This window comes from Peromyscus maniculatus, chromosome 6 (assembly GCF_049852395.1).
Source record: "Peromyscus maniculatus bairdii isolate BWxNUB_F1_BW_parent chromosome 6, HU_Pman_BW_mat_3.1, whole genome shotgun sequence".
NCBI lineage: Eukaryota > Metazoa > Chordata > Mammalia > Rodentia > Cricetidae > Peromyscus > Peromyscus maniculatus.
This window is the reverse complement of record NC_134857.1, coordinates 78,517,751-78,544,388: the sequence shown is the minus strand read 5'-3', so window position 1 is coordinate 78,544,388 and position 26,638 is coordinate 78,517,751. Positions and strand designations below refer to the sequence as shown.

The 26,638-nt window shown below is 40.2% G+C and overlaps 2 protein-coding genes across 5 annotated transcripts in view; both read left to right on the top strand.

The window, feature by feature from the left end:
- Window positions 1–4,228: 4,228 nt before the first annotated feature.
- Window positions 4,229–26,638, top strand: part of LOC102928503 (NADPH-dependent 3-keto-steroid reductase HSD3B3-like) — a 32,847-nt gene continuing 10,437 nt past the window's right edge. For 2 of the 4 annotated variants that reach the window (XM_076574664.1, XM_076574661.1), the window contains exons 1-2: window positions 4,229–4,366; window positions 24,529–24,725. In XM_076574664.1, the coding sequence (XP_076430779.1) occupies window positions 24,581–24,725 (145 nt within the window). In that variant the 5' untranslated portion in view covers window positions 4,229–4,366; window positions 24,529–24,580. Of the gene's footprint in view, window positions 4,367–24,089; window positions 24,217–24,528; window positions 24,726–25,632; window positions 25,683–26,638 lie in introns of those variants that run through there. The other 2 variants (XM_076574662.1, XM_076574663.1) reach the window with 2 other exon arrangements.
- The window catches only part of LOC102926315 (NADPH-dependent 3-keto-steroid reductase HSD3B3-like), a 79,729-nt gene continuing 57,342 nt past the window's right edge, over window positions 4,252–26,638 (top strand). The window contains exon 1 of the mRNA XM_076574667.1: window positions 4,252–4,366. The gene's annotated coding sequence lies outside the window, so the exon portion shown is untranslated. The remainder of the gene's footprint in view (window positions 4,367–26,638) is intronic.

The window sequence follows — 26,638 nt, the reverse complement described above, 5'->3', positions numbered from 1 at the left end:
TTAAATAGTTTATCTGGTCTTGATTTAACTTAGGTATGTGGTACATATCCAGAAAATTGTCCATTTCTTTAAGACTTTACAGTTTTGTGGAGTATAGGTTTTTGAAGTATGACCTGATGAGTCTCTGGATTTCCTCATTGTCTGTTGTTATTTCTCCCTTTTCATTTTCATTTTTGATTTTGCTAATTTGGATGTTCTCTCTCTCTCTCTCTCTCTCTCTCTCTCTCTCTCTCTCTCTCTCTCTGCCTTTTGGTTAGTTTGGATAAGGGTTTGTCTATCTTGTTGATTTTCTCAAAGAATCAACTCTTTGTTTCATTGATTCTTTGTATTGTTCTTTTTGTTTCTATTTATGGATTTCAGCTCTCAATTTGATAATTTCCTGGTGTCAATTCCTCATGGGTGACTTTGTTTCTTCTTGTTCTAGGACTTTCAGGTGTGCTGTTAAGTCACTAGTGTGAGATTTCTCCAACTTCTTTATATGGGCTTTTAGTGCTATGAATTTTCTCTTAACACTGCTTTCATAGCCTCCCATAAGTTTGGGTATGTGTTATATTCATTTTCATTGATCTCTAAGAAGTCTTTAATTTCTTTTTTTATTTCTTCCTTGACCCATTGGTGATTCAGTTGAGTATTATTAAGTTTCCATGAGGTTGTAGGCTTTCTGTAATTTTTGTGGTTGTTGAAATCTAACCTTATACCATGGTGATCTGGTAGAACAGGAGGTTATTCCAATTGTTTTATATCTGTTGAGATTTACTTTGTGGCTGAGTATATGGTCAATTTTAGAAAAGATTCCAATGGGTGCTGAGAAAAAGGTATATTCATTTCGTTAGGATGGAATGTTCTGTAAATATCAATTAAGTCCATTTGAGTCATAACATCAGTTAAGTCCCTTATATCTCTGTTAGGTTTGGATTTGGGAGATCTGTCCAGTGGTGAGAGTGGGGTGTTGAAGTCTCCCACTACTAATGTGTGGGGTTTTGTGTATGTTTTAAGCTTTAGTAATGTTTCTTTTACATATGTGGGTGCCCTTGTGTTTGGGGCATAAATGTTCAGAACTGAAACTTCATCTTGGTGGATCTTTCCTGTGATGAGTATGTAATGTCATTCTTGATCTCTTTTGATTGCTTTTAGTTTGAAGTCTATTTTGTTGGATATTAGGATGGCTACACCTCCTTGCTTCTTAATACCATTTGATTGGAAAGTCTTTTCCCAACCTTTTATTCTGAGGTAGTGTCTATCTTTGAATTTGAGGTGGGTTTCTTGTATGCAGCAGAAAGATGGGTTCTGCTTTTGTATCCATTCTGTAAGCCTATGTCTTTTTATAGGTGAATTAAGTCCATTGATATTAGGGGATATTAATGACCAGTGATTGTTCATTCCTGTTTTTTTTGTTTGTTTTGTTTTGTTTTGTTTTTTTTTTGGTGGTTGTATGTGTGTACTTCTCTTCTTTGGGGTTTACTGCTCTGGGGTTATCTGTTGCTTGTGTTTTTGAGGGTGTATCTGACTTCCTTAGGTTGAAATTTTCCTTCTAGTGCCTTCTGTAGGGCTGGATTTGTGAATAAGTATTGTTTAAATCTGGGTTTGTCTTGGAATGTCTTGTTCACTCTGTCTATGATGATTGAAAGTTTTGCTGGGTATATTAGTCTAGGCTGGCATCCATGGTCTCTTAGTGTCTGCATTACATCTGTCCATGTTCTTCTGGCTTTTGAAGTCTCCATTGAGAAATCAGGTGTTATTCTGATGAGTTTGCCTTTATGAGTCACTTGGACTTTTTCCTTTGCTGCTCTTAATATTCTTTTCTATTCTGTACATTTAGTTGTTGAATTATTATGTGGCAAGGGGATATTTTGGGGGGTCTAGTCTGTTTGGTGTTCTATAGGCTTCTTGTATCTTCATAGGCATTTCCTTCTTTAAGTTGGGAAAGTCTTCTTCTATGATCTTGTTGAATATGTTTTCTGTGCCTTTGAGTTGGTATTCTTCTCCTTCCTCTATTCCTATTATTCTTAGGTTTGGTCTTTTCATGGTGTCCCAGATTTCTTGGACATTTTGTGTTATAATTTTTTTGGCATTGGTATTTTCTTTGACTGATGAGTCCATTTCCTCTACTGTATCCTCTAAACAAGAGATCCTCTCTTCCCTGTCTTGTATTCTGTTGGTTATGCTTGCATCTGCGTTTCCTGTTCATTTACTCAGATTTTCTATTTCCAGCATTCCCTCTGTTTGTGTCTTCTTCATTGTTTCTATTTCCCTTTTCAGGTCTTGGACTGTTTCCCTCATCTGTTTCATTGCTTCTTTGTGGTTTTCTTTCAGGGATTTATTGTTTTCTTCTTCTTTATTTTTCTTTTCCTCTATTTTTTATACTGTTCTTCTATTTTTTGTTTGACTTTCCATGTTTTTCTTTTTCTCTATTTCATTTTTTATTTCTTATTTAAAAGCCTTAAACATCTTCATGATGTTGTTCTTAAGGCTGCTTTCTTCTGCTTCTTCCATTTTGTGATGTTAAGGTCTTGCTGTTGGAGGAAGGCTAGGTTCTGGTGATGCTGTATTGCCCTTTATTCTGTTGTGTGTACTTCTGCCTTGACATCTGCCCATCTCCTCGTGGATTCATTCTTGGTCTTATCAGTGCTCTTGTCAGCTCTTGGAGCTGACAGATTCAGTGTTTCAGGAAGCCTCTCTTAGTCCAATGAGAGAGGTGGCAGATTCTGCTTCTCAGAAAACCACTCTTTGTCAGGGCTCCAGTCCGGATGGGAGCTGGGGCTGGTCTCCAATTCTCAGGAATTGGGGGGAGGTCTCGAGCAGATGGTTGTGGGGGCAAGGTGTATAGATTGTAGGGTCCACTGGGGGGGTCTCTGGTCTGAATGGGAGCTCTGGGCCTGATGGGCGATGGGGGCTGGTCTCTAAGTCTCAGGAAGTGGCAGGGGTCTCAGGCGGATGGGTGTTGGGGTAGCCATAACTATCTATTCTATTTCCCCTTCCCATGGGATTCTTTCTCTCTCACCCTAGTTCTTTATCTATATATAAACTCTGGGGTTATATAGATCATAGCCTGCTTATCAAAGACTTAACAGCTAATGTACAAACAAATACATGCCATATTGTCTTTTGGGGTCTGTGTTACCTCATTCAGAATGATTTTTTTCTACTTCTATCCATTCACCTGTTGAGTGGGGATGAATCTGGATGAAGCTAAGGGGAGGGAGTTGCATGTAAATATGATCAGAATATTTGGTATCAAATTTCAAAGAATCTATAAAATAGTTTTAAAAAGGGTAGAATCTAAATTGCATGTGTGACATAAGTAATTAAGATTATAAGCCCAGAAAATTGTTAAATTTTAAGAGTTTTCTCTATTGCATTTAGGTTCGCACACCTCATTGTTGTTTAGATTTTGTTAAATGTTTTTTTCACACATTGATTTTCTCTTACAAAAGTCTAGCAATTACAAGAGGTCACATTGAGTTTGTGCCAGCTAAGACAAAGGAACTCCAAAATAAACATGAACAGTAAACTCTACTTGATATCAGGAGAAAGCAGAAAAACACTAAAAACAAACAAACTAAAAACCTTTACATTTTAACCCTTTATTGAAGTATTAAATACAAAAGGCATTGGCTCCCACTGTTTGTCTACCCACTGAGAATGAGAGGCCAGGTTTCCATGGAGTGAGGCTCTACTGATCCCATCACATCCCCAGCTCACTTGTCAGATTTCCAACTCAGCCCCACAGTGGCAATGGCCAGATACAATCTTTTCTTTAACTCTTATTTTCACCTTTTCCTTTTTATTACAATAACATCTTCAAAAACTTGATTTTGAAAACTACATCAATTATGTACCATATAGAAAAATGGACGATTATACATATCCTTTCAGTATTGAATGATTGGTTTTTATTGAATATATAGCTAGCAAAAGTAAACTTACAAATAAAAAATAGCAGACATGGAGAAGTGGCATAGAGACAAAGAAACATCATCAAACCAGGGCCTTACACTACCCATCAGAAATGACTAGAGTAGCCCAAGTGGGAGAGAAAGCAAAGTAATCTCAAAGAAGGCTCTTAAAACACTGACAGAAATGACCAGGGTGGCCCTGCTGAAACAGTCTTGCTGGAGCTTGACAGCATTGGTGGCCTTTGGATGAGAATGACCTCATAGACTCACATGCTTGAATCCTTGGTCCCCTTTGGTGGAAATGTGAGGAAAGCATTAGGATATATGGCCTTGTTGGAGGAGGTGTCTCTGAGGTGGACTTTGAACAGTTGCTGCTCCTAGTGCGCACTCTGCTTCGTGCTTCCAGATCAAGAAGGGAGCTCTCTGCTGTGCCTGCTGCTGTCCTGATCTCCAACCCCAGGAAACAAAACGTGAGTCCAATTTAATGCTTTCTTTATAAGTTGCTCTGGCAGTGATGTCTTGCAATAGCAATACAAAGTAACTAAAACTTGTTACTCAGTTATTGCCTTGTGAGGTTTCCAGTTACATGGGTGAGCTTCCCATTTGCTATTCCCACTCTTTATACCATGAGTCAAGCAATTACCTCTGTTGCCAATGGTTCTTCCATCTGTTCTGGAGGGTTCCATGTCTTGAATACCTTTAACTGTTTTCTGTTCTCCTTTCTCCTCATCACGGGGACAAGAGGGGGGAAGTTTACCTGAGGAAAGGCCCATGAAGGGCCTTTGAGATAAACGCTTGAGTCTGAAACTGGGGGACTCATGCTCTCAGACTTGACTCCCAATATGTGTAAACAGTAGGTGTCAATTTACGAACAGAGGAGTGATAGATGTGTCTTCTGCTAAGGCAATCTTCTCAACTCCTTACTCACCCACTCTACAAAGATTGCCCCTTTACCACCTCCATGTGTTATCCATAGCTAATTGCACTGTCCTTATAAATATGGTGAGGGCCATTTACCTGGTTTCTGTGCTGAGGGGACACGTTTTACCTTAATGTCAACAGTAACTGACCAGGGAGGGAATTCTGATTGAATAAACTGAAAAACGAGGTACAGTAGACACAGATTTTATCAAATAGCTGGCACAAGAAGGGAAGATGAGGGAAGAGGCAGAATGCTTTGAACATAAATGTAAATGTGAATTGAAGGTGCTGCCTACTGTGAGTGAGTTGCATAATCATGATGAGAATCAAGAAGCAGAAGCCACCGGGAGTCTATGGTGGAAAAAGTAATCACTGTACTGTATAAGAGAAAAGGGGAGAGAGGAGCACCTGGAGGGAGGGACAGAAAGAGGGAAGCTGACCCTTTTACTGCCTTTGGGGACCCCACACCTCATTGCTCAGCCTTAATATATGGGGAGGTGCTGAGTCTTAGGGCAACTCCATGTCATGCTTTGCTGATATTCATGGGATGGCTGCCCTTTCCTAAACAGAAATGGAGGAGGAGTGGCTGGGGTGGGGGGGGATGAAAGGGGGATTATGGGGAAGGACTGGGAGGAGAAGAGGAAGGGGAAACTGTGGCTGGGATGTAAAGTAAAGAAACAAACAAGTTTTTCTTTTTTAAAGTAATAGTGGCAGGGAGAACCATCTTTTAGCATCAACTGAAATCCCAGCATCTATATCAAGGTTCTTCCAGGACTGTTTCTTCGGGCAGTTCATGCCACTCCCTGTAATGTAGTTTCTCAACTACTTCTTCTTGCCTCAGGCTACCCTTCCTGGGGAATCTCCACCCTAGGAGAGAGAGTTGCATACTGGTTCAGGGCACCTCCCCCTGTTGACTGTGGTTGTTCATTAACTTACTGATCATCCCAGTGGTCTCTCTTGACTCCAGTAGAATACCTGAGAGCCTTACACCCAAAACTTGCTCTCATATCTAAATTGCATGATCTTACAGAAGGCAAGAATGAAAGAAGATAATGTCCATAAAGAAAGTCCCTTGGCCTCCGTGTCCAGTATGTTCTAACTGGGTTTGGCAACCATATCCCTATGGCATTACTATTTGTGGCTTACGCGGCCTCATTCTTCCTTGTCTTCAATTGTTATCTGGGAGTCTCCTCTATAGGTGTTCCATATTCCTGGCACCTCTAACACCATGGGTTCATACTGTGGCCAATGCTTCACCATCATAGCCTCATACATCACTCTCTCAGGGGCTCCTTATAGGGAATCTAGCCCTGCTATACATTACTCTGAGTTCAAAGGCTTTCTTTAAACTCTAGGTAAAAGCCTCTATGATTCCAGAACTCCTGCATTATCTGTGCCTGAAAAACTAGCATTATATGTATGATGCCAGGTTCTGCCAAAAATTTCAGCAGTAGTCAGAGCCTCTTGGACCAAGGCTACAGTGGGACCAGGCTTTATTTAACCTGATATCAGTGGCCTCCTTGACTGGGTGGCTAAATGTTGATGTAAATAGGTCTTCCTGGCATTCTTGAAGTGAATTCTAGGTGTTTCCCAGGTGATGGTGGATCTGAAACTCCTTAGCAGCCACTGAGCATCACAGTTGGCACACAGACAACTAGAGAAGTCAGAAGCTTGATGAAGACCATAGTCTGGGGATACAGATCTCTGCCCTCCTCAATTCCCAGCAGAACTCTTATTCCCTCGGGGAAAACTGGCTTTTCCTTTCTCCCTGTGTCCTCAGCATGGGGAAAAAAATTAAACAACCCTTTCCATGGCTTCCTCAGAAGACAACAATCTAAGAGGATCTGGTCACTGCCCCTTCCCTTTCAGGTTCCTAGAGGTTAATAATGGCATGCTTAAAACCCTGAGTCTTCACTCATTTAAAATGTTAACCAATGGATAGCATATGAAGGATACCTTGGAACTGACTAAGGACTTGTTTCTGGCCCTGCTTCATGTTATCCTCCCTCAGGTCAAATATCAAAAGTCAGATTGATGGCTTGCGAAATCACTCACTGTAAAGGGTTTGGACTGATGGTTGGCAGGGAACAAAATCAGCCTTCACCTTTGCCCTTAGACAGGATTGGATCCCTGTGCCTTGCACCTGGCTCCACCATAGATTTATGGAGTGAACTCTGCTCTGGGGCTATGAATGAGGTAATGATTTGGACCAGGAGATAGCTCTATCACAGCTAGTAATTTGTTCAGTACATTATGGATCCTTGTGCAGATCTGTACCCTCCCTTGTTGTTCAAATAACATGTCCTGTGCTATAAATTGTGTTGTGAATAAAATTACAGCATCAAACTACCTGCAATAATCTCATGGTCTCCAGTCCCAGACACTGTGTGTCTGTCCACCTAGGAAACTCTGGGTATGTCTGGTTTCTTCCAGGTGGTGGTGCATTTGAAGCTCTTTCCCAGTCCATACTATGAATGGAAAGTTACCCTGAGTGTTGTGGTATATTGGTAACATAGTCATCTTTGTATACACAGGGAATACATTGCCACCCCCTCACTAGTTTCCAAGACAAGCTATTTCTTGCTATTGTGACAAGCAGGGCACTGGATGTATGCAGAGTGAGCAAACCCTGCCTGCATCTCACAAGGGCAGCTGCAAAGGGAAGCACTTTGAAATGTGCTTTGAGTCAGAAGAGCTGACCTTGAAAGCACAGGCTGGCTGCAGTGAACTAAAACCTCTAAGTACCTGAGGGCTCTGAGGAGAAGACTGCAGCACCAGGCACTGTCCATCCAGAGGTTGTCAGCCTGTGCACCTTCTACCACAAGGGAAAAGGGAATGGAAGCATCCAGAAGGAAAGCTGAGGAGAAGAGGAGTGATGTGGAAAATCTGTTCTAGTTGGTGAGCTGAGTGGGGAGAGGAGTGAGAGAGGAGAGGAGGAAAGCAAACTGTGAGAGGACAGACAGAAGACAAGGAAAGCCTCCCAGGGCTGTCTCCCAGGCCTCTTCTTGCCTGCCTTAGTGAAACTCAAACAAAGCAACTGCACGGACCTTACTTATGACCTCCCCATTTGGAGAACATATGTGAAAGGAAGCCTCTAGTAGCCCATAGGCCATGCATGGGAAACCCTACAATGTATGTTCTCTTTTTCCATTTCCCTAAGAATATATGGAGCTTATGGTTTGTACATCATGTCCAATAAAGAAAAGAGGCAATTAATGAACTGATCCCAAGGAATCTCTACACCTGTTTGCCAAAATAGCCACCCAGGCTACATTTATTAATATATATAATAAGATTATACATATTTGGTCCAGAGTAATGGCTCAGTGGGTAAAGGTGCCTATTGCCAGGCCTGGTCACCTGAATTCTGTTCTGGGCCCCACATAGGAAAGGACAAACTCTCAGAAGTTATGCTCTGATCTCCACACATACTTCATTTTATATATATATATATATATATATATATATATATATATATACATATATACATATATACATATATACATATATATACATATATACATATATGTGTGTGTGTGTGTGTGTGTGTGTGTGTGTGTGTGTGTGTGTGTGTGTGTAGACAGGTGCTAATACTCCAGAATCAAACCAGCTGTTGAAATCTGCAGGAACTCCACTAACATATCCCCCTTTTATATGCAAACATTAATTATATTGGCAATTACATAGCTTTGCAGCACATATAGTCTTTTCTGTATTCTGTTTTACAATCTTACGTAAGTAAGCCAAAACACATTTTAAAACCAATACGGTTACTATTGCTAGCACAAGAGTAACACTTGCTAAAACAAGCGATCTATTAAAGTCATTCATAGGGTTGATTGAGGGTATCATATCTGTAAGGCTTTCCATAACATCCATTTTTTCATATCATGTAACTTTTTTTGGTGGAAGTTTCATTAAATTCTGCTATAATTATAAATCATTTAAGAAGAATTAGGGTGACCCTTCAAAAGCATCTTAAACTTTTCCTAATCATACTTGCAATCATTGACCTTAAATGTGCAATACAATAGGATGTAACATTCCAATCACATTTTAATTTTACCTGCTCCTTTGATATTTTTAACTGATCTCCCAACAATATAACAGCTTGCCTTGAATCAAATAATTCACTAACTATCTCATTAACTATTTTATTTTGTTCCGTTCAAAGTTCTGTAGAATACTTATGCTAGTCTCTAATGAACTCAGCAGTTTGATTTTTTTTTTAGGAGGGCCACTCTGGCTGTTGCAGCAGTAGCAATCACCCATAATTGTACGATTTCATCATTGGCATAGATACCCAAACCTTAGCTGGATCCATTCTTGACAATTGATGAAGAAACCTTTTCTATATATGCTTTAAGTTTTTACTTTGTGAGCTAGGACAATCCATTCCAAAATATTATTCTCCCTCTGCAGAATGAGTCCAGTAGGGGAATGATTGGAAGGAACAGTTATGGAAATCCGTTCAGTGGTGACATCTAATCATTCCACATAAGCATTTTGTAAGTTTTATTCTACTTGGGCTCATTCCCTTTCAGCCTCAGCTGTTAATTGTCTTGGACTGCCTAAATCTGAGACATGTTGCAAAATTTGAAACAAATGACATAATTCTTAGGTAGATAACCCAATGGCAGGCCGTAACCAGTTAATATCATCCAATAATTTTTGAAAATCATTGAGAATATGTAACTGATCTCTTTTAATCTGTATGATTTGTGTCTGGATTCTCGGCAGGAACTTCCCAACTTCCCTCCATCAAGGCTTCCCAAATTTCCCACAGCCTTTGCAAACAGCACAAGCAATTGTAGACCAATGATTCAAACACATGCACCTACAGGGTGTATTTCATGTTCAAACCACACCTGCTCAAAGGATACAATTCCTGTTCAAACCTGCCCACGTGGACTGATCAACAACTACTTATGGTTCAAATGCATGTGTTCCTATGTCCAAAGTCCACATAGTGTCAACACCAGCAATGATGTTCAAATGTCCAAAGCCAAAGCAAACTCTTAACTGTAAACCTCTGTTAAAAATAAGATTTTACATACTTCAATACACAAAGGCACAGAGTAAACATTTTCTTTTTGAAAGAGGAGTGGGGCATGACCAGAGCAAAGCAAAACTGAGTCATTGCGGGGCACACATGGAGTCCTGGGGTCCTCTATCTGACATAGACTCCTGATGAAATTGTTTGTGCTCCAAAAGGTCTCCCTTCCCTTGAGCATCACCTGCCGTCTCTTCAATTTAGGCTTCTTTGTGAACACCCAGGTTTGATCTCCTGTTCTCAGAAAATGACTGCTGAGTCAATACCTGGTCTTGATGCTGCTTCAAGCCAAAGTTCTCCAAAGGACATCTACACTTAGGGAATGGTTTGTGGTTGTTGGACAGGACCTCACATTCTTGGGCAATTAATACTTGGTTGCTCACACTATTTGGAGAGTAGCCTTGCTAAAAGAAGTGTGTCTCTAGAGAAGGAGTTTGAGAGTTCAAAAACTTACACCAGTTCCCTTTTGTTCTCTCTGCTTCCTGATTGCAGTTAGAGACATGAGCTCTCAGCTGCTGTTGCTGCCTGCCTCCACACTTCCCCTTGATGATGGCGATAGGCTCATATCTTTTAGAAACAATATCTCAAATCAATCCCTTCTTCCTAAAGGATGCCTTAATCATTGTGTTTTATCACAGCCATAGAAAAAATAATCAATAGACTAATTGGAGGTTTGGAGCCCTCTAAGACTTTTAACATCAGACATGGAGCTACATATAAGATTTGGAGTTTGCATTGCTGGGTATCAGTCTTGATTTCCTCACTCTGCCCTTATTCCTACCTGTTGCAATGATAATGTATATTTTTTGCCATTGTATATGAGAAATATATAATTTGCTTTTATAGGAGTTTGCTGATAAGACATAACCATGAGTTTGACAAGAGACTTTGGACTTTGGGGTTTTAAAACAGCACCAAGACTGTGAGAGACTATGGGGACTTTTGAAGTGGTACTAAATGCAGTTTTTCATTATGATATGGCCAAAGGACTTTGGGGAGGCCAGAGAGTAGAATGCAGAACGTGTAACTTTGAATTAGACCCCCACCTTCATCTCAACGCTTGTATTCATAGGCATCTGAATATTTGGCTCCTAAGTAGTGATACCGTTTGTGTAGGTTTAGAGTTGTTAACTATGTCACAGGGGAGGGAAGGCTTTGAACTTTCAAAAGCCATGTGTTATTTTCAGTGTATTCACTCCAGTTCCTGGTTGAAGCTCTGGGTGTGAACTCTCAGCTGGTCCTGTGTGGCCTGTCTTTTTATTGCCTTTCTGTTCTGCCTTCTCATTGGCTCTAAACCCAACCACATGACTTCCTCATAACTGCCTGTCTATACAGACCTCCAGGTCTCTATGGTTGGTACTGGGATTAAAAGTTCAGGTCACCTTGCTTGGCTGTGTCCTTGACCACATAGAGACTCTGCCTGCCATGTGGTCGGGTTAAGGGCATGTGCTACCACTACCAGACATTTGCTTAGTGGCTATGACCTCTGATCTCCAGGCAACTTTATTTATTAACATACAAATAAAATCACATTTCAGCACAAATAAAATATCACCATGACTTGGTGTGGATTTTACAGAATATACAAAACAGTCAGTGAATTTTTTATTTAAAATATATGAGAGAAAGTTGTCAATAAAGGATATTGATTATGTACTGCATAAAAAATACATGCCTATTTTTTCAGCTTTAAAGTGTTGCATAAACTACTAAAATGTAAACAACTTCCCTTCCTATATGAGTGATGAGAACATTGGTAGAAGAGAAAGTTGGGGTCCTAATCTAGTAAATATATGAAATTTGAGAATGATGTTATTAAAGTTTAAAAGAAAAATGCCGTGACAGGCAAGTTATAAATGCCAGCACCTGCTGGCAGGAGGGCAATGAAGAACAGACAGAATGAAAGTTATGCTGTTTGAACATGTAAACTGGCATGTTCAGCAATAGAAGGCAGCAAAAAGATGTATGGTACAATATGAGGGCTTCATAAAAAAGAGTGAGAAAGCCCAGAGAGCATTAGGGAAAGCATGGCCAGGCTTTGATCAGCGTCTTAGTTAAGATTTCTATAGCCATGAAGAGAAACCATGTCCACAGCAAATCTTATAAAAGAAAATATTTCATTGTGGTATCTCGCTTACACTTCAGAGTGTTGGTCCATTATCATCATGGTGGGAAGCAAGGCAGCACACAGACACACATGGTGCTAGAGAAGGAGCTGAAAGTTCCTGCATCTTGACTCACAACAGGAAGTGGACTGTCTCACTGAGTGTAGATGAGCATTTATGAGTCCTCAAAGCTCACCTCCACAGTGACACCCTTCCTCCATCAAGTACACACCTACTCCAACAAAGCCACACCTGCCAAGAGTGCCACTCACTTTGGGGGCTATTTTTTTCAAACCACCACAGCCAGTATCTGAAAAAAGAAGGAATAGAAGGAAAGGAAAAGTTACATTTTTCTGAGTCACTCAGAAAAGTGAGCAGACTCTGTTACACTATGCAATAGAATTACTAAAAGCAGCTACAGGGGAGATGAGTTTCTTAGAAAGAGAAGAATATTGTATCATTAAGGAGCCATTTGTTTCTCCCATCTCCTTTACCCACCTTCAGGAGAATCTGTTTTCCTTGGGGAGTGGATTTTTGGCCACTAACAGGCCCAGCAAGACTAAGAAAGAATTCAAAGTTCAAATCTTTGATGCATATCAGAATAATATGTCTCCATCCAGGGGCAGAAGTATTTTATTATTTTGATCTGGAGACCTAAGGAGTGGCAGAGCTAACCTTTCTAGTGTTACCAGGGACATAGAGGTTGAGTTCAATGCCAACTCTGAGGAATGGTCCATTGTCAATGGGCTCTACAGCTACTAATCTCTAGCTGTTTAACATTCTTCCTCAGGGGTTATATAGAATCCTGCTACTGAAGAACCTTTCTGAGATATATACATATATGTAAGAAATACAGATGGTGTCACCTAGTAATGGGGGATACAATGACCAACTAGACATCTTACGATACCAAATGAAATCTCCAGTTCCAGGAATGAGTTATATCTAGGTGAGCCATTGACCAACAGGACCCCATGGAAACCCCCAACCATTTCAGACTATTGCCAAGACTATTTGTTGCTCTCTACAAACCAACTGTAAGGCCCTATTGATGAAGACAACACTTATATATCTTGTTGAACACAAAGGAAGGCTGAGCTTGTGCCTATTTACTGGCTTCACCCTGCTGACTAGCATTCATGGTTCTAGAAGATCCTGTGAATGCCACCCAGGAGAAAAGCAATCATCAACCCAACTACAAACCCTGTGATGTACAATGTAACGTGCCTGTGAAATATGCTGGAGCAATAGTAGAACCATTGTTCTAGGAATCACCAACCACTCTCTAGTTGGATTTAGGGCTCGTTACATGGGATTGAACCCACTCCTGACACTGCTCAGGTCACCAAGAACATGAGGCTGGATAGGCCATGAGTGTAAGAGGAAATCAAATACTATTGTTCTGTTAAGGGAAAGTAGCAATAAAATGACTATCTATGACATTCTGACCCATAGACCAGTGCTTCACTCAACCGTTATCAGAGAAGTGTCTACTGCAGTAAAAAGGAGCTTACACAGAGAAACACAATTAGACAGTGTTCAAAGAGTGAGAAACATTGGAGCACTCAATCCTAAATGCAATGTGCTTATCAAACCCTCCCATCGGTACTCAGGGACCTATGAAGAATCGGAGGCAGAAAGAGTGTCAGGGCCAGAGGTAATGGTTGTCTCCAAGGAAACAGTGTTCTCCAGACACAACAGGACTGTTGCACATATGTATTCACAGACTGTAGCAGCACACACAGTATCTGCACAGTTCCAGTCAGACAAGGTCTCCACACTGAGATCAGGATGATTGGCACTTCTAACCAGAAAGCTATCTGCAATCAGTACCCATTTGAAAAGGAAAAACTAGTCTTCTCCAATGGACTCTCACTGTATATATTAACACTCTAGTTCTAGGGGATTTGACATGCACTGCTGGCCTCTGCGGTCCCTGTACACAATGTATATAAAGACATACATTCAGTCAAAACATCTATACAGTTTAAAAAAGATTAAGAGAAAGAAAGGAAGAAAGACCTAGGTCATTAGTAAGTACACCTTTTGCTGTGTCTGTGTTTTCCAGGAAGGATTAACAAACCAGAAAAGACTCGCTATACAGGTGGCACCATCCTGTAGCCTATGGTCACAAACTAAACAAAAAGGAGAGAAAGGCAGACTGAATGCAAGATGGAGCTAAGAATTCAGTTTGTCTGCTTAAATGTCATCTGCAGCTTCAGATCTGCCTTCCAAGAATAAAACTATGTAGGAATATCAATGACCTTAGGATTCTTGGTCTCCAAGGAGACTATCCACATGAGGAAGGATCATGCAGAGAAATTTTAGAAAATAGGAAGTATGCTATGCAAAAATTGTTTCATTTTTCTGGAGAATAGGGACTACCCAACTGTCCCTATGTGTGCTAATGGCCTGTCCCAGGTGAGACTGCTGCTATGTCCTCCTACACAGGCTCATGATGACCAAAACATTGACCAGAACATTATATATATTCATGATCAGGGGTACTCTGTAGCAGGAATCTTAAAAGTTCTTATTAATAAAATCAAACCCGAGGCGAGTAATTGGGGTCCATGCTGGTAGATCAGAGAGACAGAACAAGCCACAGCTATCTCACCTCGCCGGATCCTCAGCTGGTCTTGTCTCCTCAGACTGGAGGCCTCTGAGTCCTCATCCAGAATGAATCTCAGCTGAACTGTGTTGCTCCAAAGCCTGAATGCTTAACCAGCCAAAATCCTCTAGTTTCTGGTCCTCACGCCTTATATATCTTTTTGCTTTCTACCACCACTCCCTGGGATTAAAGGCTGGCTTCCCGGGATTAAAGGCGTGTGTCACCATGCTTGGCTATTTCCAAAGTGGCCTTGAACTCCCAGAGATGCAGAGGGATTTCTATCTCTGGAATGCTAGGATTAAAGGTGTGAGTGCCACCATTTTCTAGCCTTTGTATCTAGTGGCTGTCTGTTCTCTGACCCTAGATAAATTTATTTTACTCTAGTACACAATATTTTAGGGAACACAATACCACCACAGTACTCCATGCATTTTCAATGATGCAAAAACCAGATGAAGGATGCAGAATTTGGATTTTACTCTTTCAGCTTCCTGTATGGGTCATAACATGAAATTAATTAAGAAGACACTAAGGACAGACAGAGGGAAAGTCACAGGACTCATTCCAACATGTTAGAAAAAATGTAAGGATATTAAAAAGTAAAGTAGGTAAAGAACAGGCCAAGGCAAAAGAACTGAGAAAAGTTAGAAGTAAAACTGTTTCTCAAGCCATTGTTTTTAAATCATCTAGTTATGTATGTAGGTTAATGCATGCCTGTGTGTGGGAATGTGAACATGTGAGTACAGATGAAGGCAAAGATCAGAGGTTGATAATGGGTCACCAGGAACTGGAGTTACAAGGGGTTGTGAACCACCTGATGTGGATGCTGGGAATCAAACTTGGGTCCTCTTGTAGAGCAGCAAATGCTCTTACCCACTGAACGGTTCCTAACATTGCTAGTTGGAAAGGAATAATAGTGGGTCCTTGTAAATACCCCCAACTACCAGTGGCAGGAGAAAGAACCAACTGAAAAAAGACCTTCTGACCAGAGTTAAGAACATTTATGTAAACTACCTGTAAGAAATATGCTCTAATCAGTGCTGGCTACAGATTAGAGGGAAAGAACAATGTAGGACAGACAACATTTGGTGATACACTACCATTCGAGGGACCATAAGTAAAACCTATTGATAAAGATTCAAGGAAGCTTTAGTTAAAAGGGGATAATCTAGGATTAGTACTTGATATTTTGGGGCAGGTCTGTGTTGAAAGAAGAATAAGATATTTGTGAAATTTCTTCCTGGGCTTCTATGTTTAAACATATGCTCAAGTAAATTGCATTTTCCAACGTGTTTGTCCTTTAAAACACACACACACACACATACACACACACAAACGCGCACATACACACAACACACACACACAAACGCACACACACACATATACACACACACACAAACGCGCACACACACACACACACACACACACACACACACACACACACACACAAATATACCTGATAAAAGTCCAAAGTCATTTGGTTTAATCGCCAGCAAGAATACAATATTTTATACACAAATCTCTAAAGAAGGAGAAAAATCCTTGGCATTGATACACATAAAAATAAGTGTTAAAAGGGGACTTACACCAGGGAAGCAGGTAGGCTAATTGTAGATCTTCCTCCAAAGTCCTTCCCTACTCATCACTTTATCCCAGCACCCAACTACATGAGAACTCCCTTGGATCTTGAGGTCACTCCAGCCAGACATGCAGGAAGGCTAAATGAAGACCCTTACCCCTTCATCTTCTCCTCCAAGTAGAAACCCCCAAGTTTCACCCTCATCTTTGTAGTAGACAACCTTGCAGCCTACTCCTCTTCTTTGTCCTCATCTCCAGTCCATCACACAAATCTATCCATCCAAACTTTGTTCCCCCAACTCATTGCTTTATCTCAGTCCCCAATACAATTGGTATTTCCTGGCATCTAGCCAGCCTAGCCAGGCCCTGCCAGTGAATCACTAGGACATCAAAGCAGGTAGGTAAGCTTCAGGTTTCACATTCCATTCACTCCTCCAGATCTATTCTCCCAGTTTCATCCCCAGCTCTGCAGCAGGCTACCCATAAAGGCTTACCTATCAGAATGACATCTGACTTCTCAATGGGACTCTAAAAGCCAGATGCGCCCATAGAGATGAACTTCAGACTCTAAGACCATAGATGCAAGCCCACACTATCATACCTAGCAAAACTTTGAATCACCATAGTTGAAGAAAACATGATATTGCATGAGAAAGCCATATTTAGCCAATATCTGCTGCAAAGTTAGCCCTGCAGAATGAGTAAGAAGGAAAACTCCAACCCAAAGAGTTTAACTACACCCATGAAAGCACAAGGGATAAATAATCCAGGACTAACAAATCAAAAGAAGGGAGCCACCCACACTCCACAACCACTACCACCACCACCACCACCTCCTCCAAAATTACCAGAATCAACAAACACTGTTGATTGATATCTCACAATCAAGAGACATAGACTAACAGAATGGATGTAAAACAGGATCCATTGTTCTGCAGATCCAAGAAACACACCTCAACATCAAGGATAGCCATCACTTAAGGATAAAAGGATGGTAAAAGATATTGCAAGAAAACAGATGTAAGTTGGTGTAGCCATATTAATAGCTGAGAAAATAGACTTGAGAACCCCCACCCAACTCAGCCCCAGTTGCAAGCCAGCAGGCGGGGCTCCTGTGGGAAGGCTCCCTGTTCACCAAGACACCTCAGCAGCAGACCCTGTAATCTACACTCCCTGCCCCCATTCTCATCTGCCTGAGACCCCAGTCACTTCCTGAGGCTTGGAAACCAACCCCAGCACTATTCAGACCTAAAGAACTGCCATTGGGCCTAGAGAGAGCTCTCATTGGACAAAGGACTGTCATTGGACCAAGAGTAACCTCAGCAGACAGTGAATCTGACAGCCCTCATTAGACCAAGAGTGGCTTCCTGAAACACAGAATCACTGAGCTCTGACTGGATGAAGAGTCCTGAGAAGACTAAGAAAGCATCTGTGACTCACAGAATCAACTATCTTGAGTTGACCCTAGAGCAGCTCCCTGAGACACAGAATCTGCCTGCTCCAATTAGACAAAAAGCTAATCTTAGACCCAGAAGAGCCCCCTGAGACACAGACACAACAAGTACAGAGTGGACCAACAGCAACTCATACAGACACGGGCATTTTCTGGCCCATTAGTGGAGGAGATGGGCAGACGACAAAGCAGAAGTACATACAGCAAAATAAAGAGCAATACAGTATCACCAGAACCTAGCCCTCCTCCACAGCAAGATCTGAACATCACAAGTTAGTATAAGCAAAGAAAGCAACCTTAAGAATAGCATCATGAAGATCCTAGAGGCCTCTCAAGAAAATGTGAAAATTAAAATGGAGGTAAAGATAAACAAAAAGTGGAAGAAATCAATAAAGAAATTAAGAAAAAAGCAAATGAAAATTGGAAGAAATAGAGGAAAAGACAAATAAATTGGAAGAAAGCAATAAATCCCTTAAAGAAAACCATGAAAAGGCAATTAAACAGGTGAGGAAACAGTTGAAGGCCTGAAAAGGGAAATAGAAACAATGAAGAAGACACAAACAGAGGGAATGCTGGAAATAGAAAATCTGAGTAAATGAACAGGAAACAGAGATGAGTATAACCAACAGATTACAAGACAGGGAAGAAAGGATAACTGGTGTGGAAGATACTATGGAAGAAATGGATTCATCAGTCAAAGAAAATACCAAAGCCAAAAAAGTCATAACACAAAATGTCCAGGAAATCTGGCACACCATGAAAAGACCAAACCTAAGAATAATAGGGATAGAGGAAGTAGAAGAATACCAACTCAAAGGCACAGAAAATATATTCAACAAGATCATAGAAGAAAACTTTCCCAACTTAAAGAAGGAAATAAATGCCTATGAAGATACAAGAAGCCTATAGAACACCAACAGGCTAGACACCCCCCCCCCAAAAGTCCCCTTACCACATAATAATTCAACAACTAAACCTACAGAATGAAGAAAGAATATTAAAAGGAGCAAAGGAAAAAGGCCAAGTGAGTTATAAAGACAAAGCCATCAGAATAACACACAATTTCTCAATGGAGACTTCAAAAGTCAGAAGGACCTGAACAGATGTAATGCAGACACTAAGAGACCATGGGTGCCAGCCTAGACTAATATACCCAGCAAAACTTTCAATCATCATAGATGCAGTGAAAAAGACATTCCAAGACAAAACCAGATTTAAACATACCTATCCATAAGTCCAGCCCTACAGAAAGCACTAGAAGGAAAATTCCAACCTAAGGAAGTCAGACACACTCTCAAAAACATAGTCAATAGATAACCCCACAGCAGTAAACCCCAAACAAGAGAAGTACACACATACAACCACCAAAATATCACAGGAATTAACAATCACAGGTCACTAATATCCTTTAATATCAATGGACTTAATTCACCTATAAAAAGACACAGGCTAACAGAATGGATAGAAAAGCAAAACCCATCTTTCTGCTGCATACAAGAAACACACCTCAAATTCAAAGATAGACACTACCTCAGAATAAAAGGTTGGGAAAAGACTTTCCAATCAAATGGTCTTAAGAAGCAAGGGGGTGCAGCCATCCTAATATCCAACAAAATAGACTTCAAACTAAAAGCAATCAAAAGAGATCAAGAATGACATTACATACTCATCACAGGAAAGATTCACCAAGATGAAGTTTCAGTTCTGAACATTTATGCCTCAAACACAAGGGTACCCACATATGTAAAAGAAACATTACTAAAGCTTAAAACATACACAAAACCCCACACATTAATAGTGGGAGACTTCAACACCCCACTCTCACCATTGGACAGATCTCCCAAATCCAAACCTAATAGAGATATAAGGGACTTAACTGATGTTATGACTCAAATGGACTTAATTGATATTTTCAGAACATTCCATCCTAACAAAATGAATATACCTTTTTCTCAGCACCCGTTGGAACTTTTTATAAAATTGACCATATACACAGCCACAAAGTAAATCTCAACAGATATAAAACAATTGGAATAACCTCCTGTTCTACCAGATCACCATGGTATAAGGTTAGATTTCAACAACCACAAAGATTACAGAAAGCCTACAATCTCATGGAAACTTAATAATGCTCAACTGAATCACCAATGGGTCAAGGAAGAAATAAAAAAAGAAATTAAAGACTTCTTAGAGATCAATGAAAATGAATATAACACATACCCAAACTTATGGGAGGCTATGAAAGCAGTGTTAAGAGAAAATTCACAGCACTAAAAGCCCATATAAAGAAGTTGGAGAAATCTCACACTAGTGACTTAACAGCACACCTGAAAGTCCTAGAACAAGAAGAAACAAAGTCACCCATGAGGAATAGACACCAGGAAATTATCAAATTGAGAGCTGAAATCCATAAATAGAAACAAAAAGAACAATACAAAGAATCAATGAAACAAAGAGTTGATTCTTTGAGAAAATCAACAAGATAGACAAGCCCTTATCCAAACTAACCAAAAAGCAGAGAGAGAGAGAGAGAGAGAGAGAGAGAGAGAGAGAGAGAGAGAGAGAGCATCCAGATTAGCAAAATCAGATGAAAAGGGAGACATAACAACTAACACTGAGGAAATCCAGAGAACCATGAGGTCATACTTCAAAATCCTGTATTCCACAAAACTGGAATATCTAAAAGAAATGGATAATTTTTGGGATAGGTACCACATACCTAAGTTAAATCAAGACCAGATAAAGTATTTAAATAGAATAATAAACCCTAAGAAATGAATTCAGTCATTGAAAGTCTCCCAACCAAAAAAAATCCCAGGACCAGATGGTTTCAGTGCAGAATTCTACCAGATCTTCAAAGAAGAGATAATACCAATACTCTTTAAATTGTTCCACACAATAGAAAGAGAAGGAACATTACCAAACTCCTTTTATGAGGCTACAATTACCCTGATTCCCAAGTCAAACAAAGATACAGCAAAGAAAGAGAACTACAGACCAATCTCCCTCATGAACATTGATGCAAAAATACTCAATAAAATACTGGAAAACACACTCCAAGAACACATCAAAACAATTATCCACCATGATCAAGTAGGCTTCATCCCAGGGTTGCAACGGTGGTTCAACATACAAAAGTCCATCTATGTAATACACCATATAAACAAATTGGAAGAAAAAAAAACACGTGATCATCTCACTAGGTGCTGAAAAGGCATTTGACAAAATCCAACATCTCTTCATGATAAAGGTCTTGGAGAGATCAGAAATACAGGGAACATACCTAAACATAATAAAGGCAATTTACACCAAGCCTACAGCCAACATCAAAGTAAATGAAGAGAAACTCAAAGCAATTCCACTAAAATCAGGAAAAAATCAAGGCTGTCTGCTCTCCCCATACTTATTCATTATAGTACTTGAAGTTCTAGCCAGAGCAATAAGACAACATAAAGAGATTAAGGGAATAAAAATTGGAGAGGAAGAAGTCAAGCTTTCACTATTTGCAGATGATATTATAGTATACATAAGTGACCCCAAAAATTCCACCAAGGAACTCATTCAGCTTATAAACACCTTCATCATCAACATAGCAGGATACAAGATTAACTTAAAAAAATCAATAGCCCACCTATATAAAAATGACAAACTGGCTGAGAAAGAAATCTGAGATACATCACCCTTTACAATAGCCACAAATGATATAAAATACCTTGGGGTAATTCTAACTAAATAAGTAAAGGACCTGTATGACAAGAACTTTTAGTCCCTGAAGAAGATGTCAGAAAATGGAAAGATATCTCATGCTCATGGATAGTCGGGATTAACATAGTAAAAATGGCAATCTTACCAAAAGCAATCTACAGATTCAATGCAATCCCCATCAAAATACCAACACATTCTTTACAGACCTGGAAAGAACAATACTCAATTTTATATGGGAAAACAAAAACCCCAGGATAGCCAAAAGAATTGAAGACCCTGACATTAATCCACACACCTATAAACCTATACTCCTCCAATTTTTCTACAAAATAGAAACAGAAGGAACAGTGCCCAATTTGTTTTACAAGGCTATAGCTACTTTCATACCAACACCACATAAATACCCACAAAGAAATAGCTACAGAACAGTTTCCCTTATGAATAAAATACTTACAAACTGAATTCAAGAGCACATCAAAAAGATCATCCACCATGATCAAGTAGGCTTCAGCCTAGAGATGCAGGGATGGGTGAACATATGTAAGTTGATAAATGTAACCTACCATATAAACAAACTGAAAGCCAAACACCACAGGATCATCCCATTAGATGTAGACAACACCTTTCACAGTACCCAACAGCCCTTCATGATAAAGGTTCTGGAGAGATCAGGAATTAAAAGAACATACATAACTCAATAAGGGCATTATACAGGAAACAGATAGCCAACATCAACTTAAATGAAGAGAAACTCAAAGCTTTTCCACTAACATCAGGAATAAGACAAGGCAATCCACTCTCTCCATCCCTAGCCAATATAGTACTTGAAGTCTTGGCTACAGCATTAACACAACTGATGAAGATAAAGGAAATACATCTTGAAAAAGAAGAAGTCAAAATATCTTTATTTGGAAAAGAAGTCAAAATATCTTTATTTGCAGATAATAGGATAGTCTTAAATGATCATAAAAATCCACCATAACATTTACAGCTGACAAACACCTTCAGCAAAGTAGCAGGATACCAAATTAACTCACATAAATCAAGAGCCATCCTACATACAAATGACAAAAACACTGAGAAAGAATTCAGGGAAACAATACCCTTCACAATAACCTCAGATAATTTATAGTATCTTGGGATAACTCTTACCAAACAAGTGAAAGACTTGTGTAATAAAATCAGGTACTTGGCAAATATATTATAGCTTCCAGTTGAGTTTTTTATGGGATTGCTGAATGTACAAACCAATGAGTTTCTGTTTCTTGTGCCTTCTCTTGGGCTCTTTTCATTTCTTGTTTGTTCATTCAGTTTTGATGTGTTAGTTTGTGTTTTATCTCATTATATTTTATTTTATATCATTATTATCTTATAGAAGCCTGGTGACTTTCTAATAAGAGACAGAAATGGGCTGGATCCAGGGGGAGAGGAGATGGAAGAAGCCAGGAGGAGTTAAAGGATGGGAAACCATAATTAGGATATATTATGTGAGAAAAAAATCTATTTCAACAAAAGGAAACAAAGATGTTAAAATAAGAATTATAGAGACTGAAATGTTCACACAGACTGCATACAAGAAAGCTGTGTCTCCTGTAGCTACATATTAGATGGAAAGAGTACATGTCAGCTTGGAGCATACTATGTCCTATGAGATACTGTCAAACCAAGGTACCGACAGAGTCTCAAGGGAAGCTTTAGTAGGGAAGGTGAGGGTTGGTAGAATGAAAATTAAAAGTTCACAATCATCCTTCAATGGGCTTCTTGTATAATGATTGCCTCTCTTGTTCTTACTGTATTATTAAAGGAAACATGTCTCTAATTGGAGAATATCCACCTATCTAATTCTAGAACCTAAGTGTGTACCAATCCATGTCTACACAACTTTCAGATAATATATAGTAGGCATTCAAAGTGTGAAAAAATACAACACATATGTTCTCTGTGTCTAGAGTAAATGGTGTTGTGTTTATAAAGAAAGACTGTGAAAAATAACGCCATGTGGGACCTACACTGGATTCTGTATGTACCTTAACCAATAGAAAAGCCTTGAGCCCCTTCCATGTAGATATGTCCAAACTTTGGAAAATGCAACCAGACTTGATCACCAACAAAGTTCACAGTCACCCCAAAATGGAGTCAAAACATGGAATGAACTTTCCATAATGTTCCATGTAAATTCTCAACTTTGTGTTGGCCTGCATTTATAGATATCCTTGGCTACATGCGCCTTTGGGCTGTAAATTGGTCAAGCCTTAGAGAGTTTCTACCATAAGGCAATTTGCTCACCTACAGCTGTCTATCTAAACAAACTAACCAGCAAACAAATGATCAGAGGCTGCTTATTCTGATAAATAATGTCATGTCTTTCAGATGAACATATGCATGCTCTGCAGTTAACTGTGAGCTGCTCAAAGATGTTGTGGAACAGAGAAGTTTATAAAAAATAATTACAAGGAGTATTAGAGCTAATACATGGAGCAAATACTATTTTGGCCATGTTTGATTAGCCTTGGTTGTACACAACATAACCTAGTCATCTGAAAAGAAGAAACCTCAACTCCTCAACTTAAGAATTGCCTAAATCAGATTGACCTGGGGGGCATTGTCTTGATTATCAACTGATGCAAGAAGGCCCAGCTTCCTAAGATCCTGGGTAGCTGAATAGATAGACATTCTTGGAGGTTAGTATATCAAACAAGAATGTAGAAGCCTTATTCCCCTTTCCCATTCCTCAGCCTGTGCTCTGCTTCCTCCATACCCTTTGTAGTATCCTTCATAGGTAGCTAATGGATGTAAGCTTTAGTCCCTGAAGTCCAAGAGGAGCTGCAGGAACTAACCATATGCAGTGAGGGGTTGAAGGACTTCAGTGTGTGCACGGTTTCTCAGAAGCACAGGTAAGACAGTCTGAGGCTTGGAAGTGGCATCTCATGTGAGAGGAACAAACTTGGGGCACAGCCTGACATGTGAGGTCTGACAGTGTCTCAATGTCAGAGCTGACCTGACTTAGAGGTTGAACATCTGGTGTCTGCTGCAGAACTGATCTTTTGTTTGTTTGGTTGAAGACCCAGACATTTTAGAATCATGGAAGCAATGTTATGAGAGAAATGTTCAAGAACCACCTTGAGGACATCTTTTTCTACTATGTCATCATAATAAAAACTCCATGAATCTGTACCCATTGCACCTCTCTTTCTATCCCTCCCCAGGGTGACATTATACAACACCTGAGGCCACTGAGATCTGCTTCCTGTGTTGACCATGCTGGGGTGGAGCTGCCTGGTGACAGGAGCAGGAGGGTTTCTGGGCCAGAGGATCATCCGCTTGTTGGCTCAGGAGAAAGAGGTGAATGAGATCAGGGCCTTGTTCAGATCCTTCACTCCAAAACACAAGGAGGAATTATCCAGTAAGTGACCTGGAGGATGATGAACACGAACTGGGCATGGGGAGGGCTTGCTTGTCACCAAGTAAGAAACAGGTGGATCTGTGAAGAGCCTCAGCAGGAACAATCACAGTTGAGACAGCATCAAAGGCACTGCATAGTTGGAAAAAGTGGATTCTGGATGACCCAGAACTAGAGAACATGGCCATGGGCAGGGCCTGGGCCTTCAGGCTGCTCTCCTATTTAGACATTGCAGATCAGTTTTCTCCTTGCTGGAAGCTTTTGTGTCTTAAACTGTCTCCACATGGCAATATTGTGCAACACTAGCAAAAGATTGTTAAACTAGAGACCTGAGCACTGGGAACCTGCCTCCTTTGAACATTCCCTTTTGGCTTTGTAGTTTCTTTTTATTTAAGAATAGGGCAGAGTGAAGTTCATAGCAGGAAGTGAATATAATGTAAAGGTAAATTGATGAAGTTGGTAGGGAGGGAGAGAGAGGGAGATGGAGAGGGGGACTAGAGAGCATATACACAGGATAGAAGCAGACTGAGGGCCAGGTGGACTTCATATGTGTCATGGGGTTTCCTCCAATGTCTTTCCCATCCTCAAAGAAAGTATCTACAGACGCTGGAGAGGCACCTTGTGTTTTTCTGTATCTCTCTCCCACCCCAGGCCAAGTGCAAGCACTGGCTTGATATCATTTCCCAGCTGCTCCATTCTCACATCCTTCTGTGGATGTAGCTTGTGAAGGACCCTTGCTCCCAGTGTGAGGCCATCTTGAACAGATCTCTTCCTCCATACTCTCCAGAGTTCATTCAACCCCTTTGCTTGGATCCTATCCACCCATCCCCTGGCTTTGTCAGATAGGGTCTGTATAAAATCTCATATCAGACAGCCTATAGTTTGATTTTGATTGTCCTTCCTTCCCAAGATGAACCAATACCTGGAGCTGGTCTGATATGAACCTGTGGAAAAAAGAAGGTGATTGAGACCTGTCTTAGTTACTTTCCTATTAATGGCTAAGGCACTATAACCAAAACAACATGTAGAGAAAGAGATTGTTGGGGACTTATGGTTTCCAGAGAGTTGGAGCTGATGACTATCATGGAAGGGAGCAGGGCAGCCAGCAGGCAGCATGGCACTGTAGTAATAGCTGAGAGCTCATGTCTTGACCCACAAGCCAAGGCAGAGATCTATCAGGGAATGATTAAAGTCTTTTAACCCTCAAAGACCATGCCCAGGGACACACTGCCTCCTCAAAGGCAACGCCCCCTAACCTTTCCACCAATGGCGACCAAGTATTCAAATACATGAACCTATGGGAGCCATTCTCATGCAAACCACCACAACTCAGTGTCCACACACCTTAAGACACACTTGAGCAACAAATAAGTTTAGAAATAGTAGTTCTTGGGGTACACTTATCTGGAATCCATTGTCAAATTAAATTTTATCTATTACAGAAAGGATTAGCACACAAAGATACTGGGCCAGTATTGTTGTGTTAAATGTAATAGTGCTCAGCGTTTCGACAAGCAACAGTTGCAAGGGTCTTCTTGTTTAGTTGGGACTTCCATCTCATCCCTGCAGGGTCTGAGAAGCCCCATTCCTGTCTCTCTCTCCAAACCATGCCCATTCAGAGCATCTTAAAACAAACAAAAAGGGTGATGTGGATACATTTCAATGGGCCCTGCCAAGATATACCACTAAGAGAAAAAATGTAAGCAGTCTAGCAAAGGGTCTCTCTTTACCTACAGTTCAGCATGTTCAAGCCAACAGAGACAGATTTAGGAATCTATGTCTGATCTCCTTGCTTTAATACATCATTAAATTAGCATTGTTTTACATCTTATTTTCCTTAAACCTTATTTTCAGAATAGGACAGGAATTTTCATACAAAAATACATCTTAATCTAAAATATCTTGGACACCTGTTG